The sequence below is a fragment of the Coenobita brevimanus genome, chromosome 86, assembly GCF_032717465.1.
Source record: "Coenobita brevimanus isolate Jiangsu-jjx chromosome 86, ASM3271746v2, whole genome shotgun sequence".
In the NCBI taxonomy this organism is placed as follows: domain Eukaryota; kingdom Metazoa; phylum Arthropoda; class Malacostraca; order Decapoda; family Coenobitidae; genus Coenobita; species Coenobita brevimanus.
The window spans coordinates 27,433,900-27,443,562 of NC_137039.1; the positions used below are offsets into that span (position 1 = coordinate 27,433,900).

At 41.8% G+C, this 9,663-nt stretch overlaps 1 protein-coding gene across 1 annotated transcript in view; it reads right to left on the reverse strand.

Annotated features, from left to right (window-relative positions):
- LOC145410536 (bcl-2-related ovarian killer protein-like) overlaps positions 1–9,258 on the reverse strand; it is a 40,735-nt gene extending 31,477 nt beyond the window's left edge. The window contains exons 1-4 of the mRNA XM_080280651.1: positions 9,058–9,258; positions 7,482–7,698; positions 6,589–6,693; positions 2,862–2,982 (exon numbers count right to left, since the gene is read on the reverse strand). Coding sequence (XP_080136777.1) covers positions 2,862–2,982; positions 6,589–6,693; positions 7,482–7,698; positions 9,058–9,233 — 619 coding nt within the window. The 5' untranslated portion in view covers positions 9,234–9,258. The remainder of the gene's footprint in view (positions 1–2,861; positions 2,983–6,588; positions 6,694–7,481; positions 7,699–9,057) is intronic.
- Between the last annotated feature and the right edge of the window lie 405 nt (positions 9,259–9,663).

Below are 9,663 nucleotides of genomic sequence, written 5' to 3' on the forward strand. Positions count from 1 at the left end.
GGGGGGGTATTGTTGTGGCAGCAGGTGTGGTGGTGAGGCAGGTGTGCGGACAGGTGTGTGGAGAGGGTTTACCGGTGAGAGGAAACATACGGGATTCAATGGCATGGTTTACTCTGCCCTGTTTTATGATGGCAATGTGAATAAATTTGGTGGTGTGTGTGTGTGTGTGTGTGTGTGTGTGTGTGTGTGTGTGTGTGTGTGTGTGGTAGAGAGCTGGTGGTAGCTGTGAAATGGTGCCGTGGTATGGTGGTCGTGTGATAGTGTACAGTAGATGTTGTTGCTGAGTAACCTCGGTCTGTCTAATCGAGCATTCCCATCAACCGCAGACAAGCAACCACCCTTGCAGGGCCGACCCTGTAGGGTGGTGGTGTGATAGGGTTGTGGTGTGATAATATGGTGGTGGTGTGATGTGATATGATGCTTTGGTAGTGTGGTGATGCACAAATGAGACGATGAGAGTAGTAGTAGTAGTAGTAGTAGTAATAGTAGTAGTAGAGGTAGTGGTATAACATCCAACCTATCAAAGTTTCCTCTCTAGAAAATACACCATCATAACTTCAACCTTCTCAATATTATGGAAAACCAAACGATAAATAATGACACCGTTTCAATATACGTGGTCTGGCATTAACTCTTGGTCAATGATATGAACCAAGGAATTTCAAGGAGTGTATGTGTTTTTCTTTATATATATTTGTGTTTTTGTTTGCTTCCTTTCTTGCTGTGGTTGTTCATTGTTGTTCTGTTGTTTCTTCTTTTTCTTCCTCCTCCTCCTCGTCTTCTTCTCTTTCTTCTCTCTCCCTTTCTTTTCTTTATAAGGATCTAACACGATACACACATGAAGGTCTCGGTGATCATTCTTCCCACACTTCACTCACCAATTATCTTTCCTCCAGTCTTTTCTTCTCTCCCTCCGCTCATCTCTCTAATTATCATTCCTCCTCTTCTCGTCTTATCTTCCTCTTCTATTCTCTTCCTTACTCTAAAATCATCATTCCTCTTTTCTTCATTTCCTCCTCTTCTTCTCTTCTATTCTTCCTCTCCTATTCTCTTCTCTACTCTCTTATTTATCATCCCTCCCCTCCTCTTCTCTTCTCATTCCTCCTCTCCTCTTTCCTTCCTCTTCTCTTCACCATCCTTCCTCTCCCTCTCCTGCTTTTCCTCAATTTCTCTCCTCTCCTCTCTCTTCTCTTCTCCTTCCTCTTCTCCTTTCCACAATAAACTAACGTGATGATACAAACAGGAAAGTGTTGGTGATTTTTCTGCCTTCACCTCCACTCTCCGATTATCATTCCTTCGTGATTATACGCCTTTATAACTGCCCTGCTGGATGTATCGGCTATCACACACACACACACACACACACACACACACACACACACACACAACAATTAGTCTTGTAAAAAAAAAAAGATGGAAAGTTTTATGCCCATGAATCTGGTGACTCTCTCTCTCTCTCTCTCTCTCTCTCTCTCTCTCTCTCTCTCTCTACCTACCTACCTAGCTAGCTAGCTATTTATATATCTCTCTATCTATCTATTTATCTATCTCTGACACGGAGAAATATTACGTATGCCCAAATATATCAAATCTCTTGGTAACGTCATTTTTCGGGGTGAGTCATTTTGGTGGGTAATTTTTTGAGGTGTTCCATTTTCTATTTAATTCATCAATCAGTCGCTTCGTACCTCACAGTCTAGGATTATTCTAACCCCCTTCAGTCCGATTATATTTTTTCTTTTAATCCTGCTGTCTTCAAAGTTATTCATTTTACGTGATATCCCTCGCAGCGAAGGAGTTAATGAAGGATATATCTAAACCCCCAGCTGAAAAAATATATATATCGTAAGGTGAATGAGATGGTCTGTACGTCGCAAGAATAGAAAAGCATAATCGGAGTGAAGAGCCTAACCCATTAATACTGAGCAAGGTTTGAGATGTTTACTTAAATATACAATAACATGCAGTCTCTTTTATCATCGTATTTCTCACACCTATCATTTCTGTCTGATTCATTATTATATTTTACTCACCTATCATTTTTAATATTGAGTCGTATTTTCATTTATCAGATTCATCATTATATTATACTTACCTACAATTTTTAATACTGTCTTTTTATTTTCAATATTTCCCCTGCTTACTCCATCACTTCTCCTGCTTCGACTCCTTACCTGCATTCATTTCCCCGGCGGTTCATGTCATTTTCACAGTGTGGGAAAGGGTAGAGCCAAACCCGCCGATCTCTTGTACAACATGAATAAATGCAGAAGGGGAAAAAAAAAACAGTTCCATTCCTCCATCTCATCCTGTGGCAGCGACAAGGTTGGTTGGACTAGAGTTTTTTCACTTTAACTTGGCCCAGGTTTTCGTCCTTTTGAGGGGTATTGCACGTAGCTCAGTGACAGAATATATATTACGGCTCTACTTCCTTTCTATTGCACTTCTTGACTAGCATCATAATCTGGTGTTAATCTATCGTTACAACTCAGCATTCAAGATGGAGAGCAATTTTTGGCCAATTAGTAGCAGTGATAGTAGTAGCGCCAGTAGTAGTAGTAGTAGTAGTTACCAAATTAGTAGATTTTACCAAGGACGATGGGAAAAAAATGAGAAATTAAATGGTATGATAAATTTTAGCTCAGCCTTCTGACAAGCGTTTAAAGATGGCTAACTCCTAGCCCTCAGTCACACACACACATACACACTGATACACATACTCATATACATCTATACAAACATACATACAAACACCCAATCACACATCTCTCTCTCTCTCTCTCTCTCTCTCTCTCTCTCTCTCTCTCTCCCTCTCTCTCCCTGTCTCTCTCTCTCTCTCTCTCTCTCTCTCTAGTACTAACCTTGCTTAACACAGTCCGCCGCCAGCCCAGCAGCCACAGCGAAGAGAGAGATGATGCGTGCCCAGCTGACCTCCCCGCGGAACAGATGACTGGCTACCTGCACCATCACTGCCCGCACCACCTGGGGGCAAATAGCAGGCCTGAGACGGGAGATGGGTTAACTCGCTGTATGCACGAGTGTAGATGTAAACAAAGAGGACTGGGTACGTGGATGGATGGATGGATGAACAGAAATAGACAGACAGACAGACAGATATATGGACAGATAGACAGAGAGACAGATAAAAAGATAGATAATATTTGTGTCGAGTTTCACTGCCCAAGAGAACAATCACATATCAAAAACATTCATTCTGTTGCTATTTTTACCACGGCATCGTCAGCCACATGTACTGTACCAGTGGACAGATAGCATAATTATATAACAACAGGCATTATTCTCTATCATTTTCGCTCACGCCTGCAATTTAGCGCTCAGTGAGAACAACAAACCTGCCAGTGAAATATATCGGAAGAAGGCAAAAAATTACGGTAGATTAAAGTTGTCCAGAAATAATAATGGTCAGAAATAAGTGCTCAGAAATAAAAGCGATCCCAAGGCCGACCTTTGACCTTAATCCGTGACCTTGACCCCTGATCGATTTCCACCTTAATCGAATCACTTCTTTCCATCTAGACACAATGTATCTGGCAATTTTAATCCACATCAGACCAGACATTTATGAGAACTTTTTAAAACAGAAATAAATACATATATACATGCGGTACACGCATACACATACAAAATACGACCATACATACATACATATACACATACATACATACAAAATACGGTCATACATACAAACATATACACATACATACATACATAAATACGAGACAAACGCAGACTGACAGACAGACGTTCATGCAGACATACATACATAAAAAACGTCCTCGATCACGACTACTGGGCCTTCTATGTCATTATTTAAGCTTTCCAGTCAAGGTAGCCAATAATGTGGGATCTCTCTCTCTCTCTCTCTCTCTCACACACACACACACACACACACACACACACACACACACAAAAGATAACCCTCATCTCTTCACGTTTCGACCAGTGCTCATTTTAAAGACAAGGCCAGTACATACACACCATTGTTCTTTCCCATCCTCCTCCATCTTTTTCGTCTTCATCTCTCCTCCTCATCCTTCTCCGTCTTCATCTCTCCGTCTTTTTCTTCTGCTTTTTCTTTCTTCTTCATCTTCTTCATCTTCGTCTACCTCTACTTCTTCTTCCTCCTCCTCTTCCTCTTCCTAGGGGAATACTTGTCTCAACTAAATTATAAAACATTCCGTGTATTATTTTTTCAGCAGTCCGGCCTCCCTATCCCCCGAAATGAGGATGGTGGACTCGGGAATAAGGACGTAATTTACACTCAATATTTCGTTGAAGAGGGGCGCCTTCGTGTTGTAGCACCGATATAACTGGGTAGCTCGACTGCCTGGTTATACAAACGTCCTTTTCCTTCCCTACACCCTTAAAGGAGGATGGTGCACTGTGGAATAAGGGTAACTTCAGCCTGTAGTCCACTGGGTTCACGTTCCGATGGACCCGGGGCCAGAGCAACAACAGGAAAAACAATAACCACCACCACAACACCAATAATAATCATCACCACAACGGCAACAATAACCACCACCACAACAACATTACCACTACCGCAGCAGCAGCAACAACAACAACCATTACCACAACCACAACAACACGTCTGGGGTTCCGCACTATCTAACCCCTTCAATGCAGTGACGTATATTTTTATCTAATTCTTGCTACCACCAGACGAATTTCTTCAGTTTAAGGCAAGATTTCTCGTAGGCTACTGCAAAGGTAAAGGGGGTCCACATTTAACTCCTCCAGTCTGAAAAATCCCTCTAACCCCACCATACAGAAAACCGCCAGAATTTAGTATAAAACTAAAAATACGTCATTGGTTTGAAGGTGGGTGAAAATCCACTCCATCTCAATATTGCTGGATAGTTTGGCGAGATGTCTGCAGGCAATGACTGAGTTTTGAGATGGTGTAAAGGAACTGCTGAATGTATGAATGTAATGCATACTCAGGAACAAAATTTGGTCTCCTGTTCCACTGCGTCTACTTCACACTCAAGGTCCTGTATACATGCATAGCATAATTCAGGTTAATCGGACCAGAGACATAGGCATGAGGCCATGGCAAATAGCAATGGTAAGAACAATACCAAAAACCAAGAAGAAACAGAAAAAATACATTTTCCCTCCTAGAAACGTAACAACACTTCTTCGGGAAATCTAAGAAAACATTTTCTCTTTGATATATTTAACAATATATAAATCTCTTCGAGAAATGTTGAAATACATTTCCTCTCGGGAAATCTAACATTACATTTTCTACTCGGGAAACGTGACAATACATTTTGCCACCGAGAAATTGTAATAGTACAATTTTATTTCAAGGCGCGAAAAAAATACATTTTCTCTTTAGCATCCCACTGAGAGCCCAGGTTCAGCAGAATGGACAATATTAGGCATTTCCAAAAGTTGATAAAGGGGGGAATCCCCGGGTTCGAACATAAGAATTTTGAAACTATGATCCAACAGGCGGAAGGCGGTACGATAAACACCTTTCCAGCAACACCCCCACACACAGCAACCCTGGACCTCAATGGGATACGGAAGACAGGACACAATTCTGGCTGGAGAACTGTGGACGAACTTTTGCTCACGGCTGTACACGTATCGCAACAAGAGATCTTTCACACGACTGTTGGAAATTGTTGTGACCTCGGCTGCTCTACAATCAGGTCAGGATGGCGCCAAATATGGAGGAATTTGAGACGGTGGGGCAGTTAATGGAGCGTGAAGGTGTGTGTGTGTGTGTGTGTGTGTGTGTGTGTGTGTGTGTGTGTGTGTGTGTGTGTGTGTGTGTGTGTGAGAGAGAGAGAGAGAGAGAGAGAGAGAGAGAATGATACAAACGAGAAAAAAAGAAAGAAAAACAAAGCACCTCAGGAATGTCAACACAGAAAAATACAAAATACAGAGTTTGATCGAAAAGATAAAAGTGTGTGTGTGTGTGTGTGTGTGTGTGTGTGTGTGTGTGTGTGTGTGTGTGTGTGTGTGTGAGAGAGAGAGAGAGAGAGAGAGAGGTGGAATGCCCAGGTCTGCTTTTTATCTCACCTGGGCTCTGCTCTCATTTGGGGTTCCTCTCTCTCTCTCTCTCTCTCTCTCTCTCTCTCTCTCTCTCTCAGTCCGCATTTTGGAGTCTCTCATTTTGAGGGGAAAAAAAAAGAGGGAGTAACAGAGCTACATCGACGGTGATAATGATGTTGCTGATGAATATTAACAGTAGCAGAAGTAGTAGTAGTGGTGGTAGTAGTAGTAGTAGTAGTAGTAGTAGTAGTCGTCGTCGTCGTCATCATCATCATCATCATCAACAACAACATCGTGATAATCCTATTCCTATTTAACAATGAAGTGGGTGGCCTAGTGGTAATAACAACAACAACAACAACAACAACAACAATAATAATAATAATAATAATAATAATAATAATAACAACAACAACGATCATCATCATCGTTACAACAATCATCAGCTTAACCTTATTTTCCACTAAACAAGCTGGATTGCAATAACTAAAGAGAGAGAGAGAGAGAGAGAGAGAGAGAGAGAGAGAGAGAGAGAGGAAGTGAGCTTTACGTTACCTTATCGGAAGTGAGTGATATAGAGAGCTGACGTGCTACAGAGCTGTAGAGCTTAGGGTAGGTCCGCTCTAGCTCCTGCCCTATCCCGGACACTCTCGGGAACACCTGTACAAAGACACACCTATTACTATTCTCATTAACACCTGTAGGACACCTGCGTAGATACAACTGTAAGTACCTTCATTAGCACCTGGAGAACGCCTGTGCATGGATACATCTCTTGGTATCTTCACTAACACCTGTAGAAGGATACCTGTGCAAAGATACTCCTAATAGTACACTCATTTACACCTGTAGAAGGATACCTGTGCAAAGATCAAGCTCTCAGTACACTCATCAATCTCACAAACTCAAGACACCTGTTAAACTTGCAATTAACACATCCGTCAAAACACAACTATTTTTAGCGCCATGAAAACGTTTATTAACCATTATAATTATCACTGACGTCTAATATACAGCCTGGAGCAAAAATTCACTGTATCCTGCTTTCTCTCCTTCCACCCCAAACGACAGAGTGTATCCTTCCTTCTCATAATCTCTTGCTCTGTGTTTTATATTATCTCATAAAAATACTCAAGTTTTGCCACAGTCGAGAGAGGAGTGTCGGCAAACTTTTACTCCTCTGTACATAAAGTAATTAATCGTTACATAGATATTTCTTTCTTCAATCTCTTTAGCATCCACTGAGCAAGAATACACCTCTCACATCATCTCATCAACACCCGTACAGATACATTTCAAACAATAAAACACTCCCGAACACTTGCATAAACATAAAGTACATCCACACAAATAGCACGCACACACACACACACACACACACACACACACACACACACACACACACACACACACCACCAAACATCCCCACCCCCATGCACCCTACTCACCTCACACACCTCCCATCCTCCCGCCAAATTCGCCACAGATCTAAGTCGCTGGAGTCCGAGTTTCTTGTGCAGGAGTCCGGCCCTCTTCAGTCTGGACCTGATGTACTGGGTGAAGAGACACTTGGCCTGCGTCACCACTGCGTCTACGTTGATGCTGCGCCACCCGATTGTAGTGGAGATCTTGCGGGTGACGTCGCTTACGTTGGAGAAGCGACGTCTGGGAGGGAAGATGTGAGAGAGAGAGTGAGGAAGGATGTGAGAGAGAGAAGAAGGGAAGATGTAAGAAAGAGAATAGAGGAAGATGTGTGAGAGAGTGTGTGTTATAATCTGACGGAACGAAGGGACTTCCAAAATTTGAAGAAATAATTATAGTCTGTTTGTTTTTTACCTAACTATAAGATTTTTATAACTCTAAAAAAAAAAAAAAAAACTATACGAGTATCTTAAACATGATCCAAAAATTTACTTTAAAAAAATACAAAGGAAAGATTTTAAAACAACAACCAGTTCCCTCTACGATGACAAACCAGAGTTCCAATATTTATCACAGTGACGTCATGACCCTGTGCCGTTTATCAACACTTCTCACCAGTTTAGAAACATGATATAAAAATTTACACTGGTTCAAATCCCATACCGCTTATCACCGTAAAAAGTCTAATGCAATAATCGCGCCAGCTCGCAGATAAGAATTAAATCCTTCATACCGGTGACATGTTTTATTGGTTTACCGGTGACGTTTTATCGGTTTATCGGTGACGTGTTTTATCGGTTTATCGGTGACGTGTTTTATCGGTTTATTTCTTGTTCTCTCCAGTCGATTATTATTTAACTCAGGCCAAACATTTCAAACTGGAAACGTTAGATCTTGCATGTGGCTCTCTGTTTTATTTTTATTTGCTTCCTTTTTTGAGGAAACAATCTTGCGGAGTTCTAGCCTTTGGTTCCTTCTTCCTGGCATCAAAATAAATAAATAAATAAATAAAATAAGGACTTAACCCCTTCAATATTTGCGATTATCCTTAGCTAAGTAAACTAGTCAGGTAGTGCGATAAAAAATGAAGTACACAATTATAAGATAAATACAAAACCAAAGGAGCATCGCTAAACGGACGCACCGAGCACTTGAGAATCCTTAGGCCGTTACTGACTGACCAGGCCGCTTCTAAAAATGCGTCATCGTAGTCAAGGGGTTAACAGGACTCTCACATCAGCGTTGTTATATTACTGGACGTACACTTGGGTTAATCTTGGCAGCACTGAAGGTTTTGTAACACCTTTTCATTAGCGATTTATTTAACCTTGTACATCTTGGCACCCCCTTTTCTTAATTATGTATTTTAAAGACATGGTTTACTTCAGAAGTGCTAGTTAACAAAGCAAGAAAGTTGAAGCCACGGTCGAGCTAGGATAAGAAGAGAAAAACAGCTAACATGAGGCAGTAATAATAATGTTAATAGTAGTAGTAGTAGTAGTATTAGTAGTGGTAATAACAATAATAATAATAATAATAATAATAACAACAACAACAATAATAATAATAATAATAATAATAATAATTCTGAGCTGCACCCACCTGGCCGGGGATCCACTGCGGGAGAGGGACCGGGAAGGGCTGGGGTAACCTGAGGGAATCTCCAGACGGGGGGACACGATGGGCACCGACCCCTTCCTCACCCGCACGCTTCCATTCGCGCCCACACCAGCAGCACGCCCAAACCTCTCCACACCACCACCCACGCTCGAGGTCATGGTGGTGGAGTGTGGTAGTGGGTGGTTGTGGCAGTGGGTGGTTGTGGGTGGTTGTGATGGTTAAGGATATCGTGGTTGAGTTTCTTGTGCTACTTGTTGTCTGAGGTGGTAGGCTAGGCTGTTGTGGTTGGTGGTTAAGGTTCTTGTAGTGGTTACTGGCTGGTAGTTCGGATGGTTAATGTTGCTGTGGTTGAGGTTCTTGAGGTACTTGTTGTCTGAGGTGGTAGGTAGTTCTGGTACGTAGTTGTGGTTAGTGGTTCAGGTTCTTGTAATGGTTGCTGACTCTTGGTATAGTTCTGGCAAAAGACGGTTGTGGTTGACTGTTACTGTGGTTGATGTGATAGACTAGTTCTGGCACTGGTAATAACTGGATGTGTGGAGTTTGGTAGTTGTGGTAATGCTGTATGGTAGCTCTGGTGGTGGTGGTAGT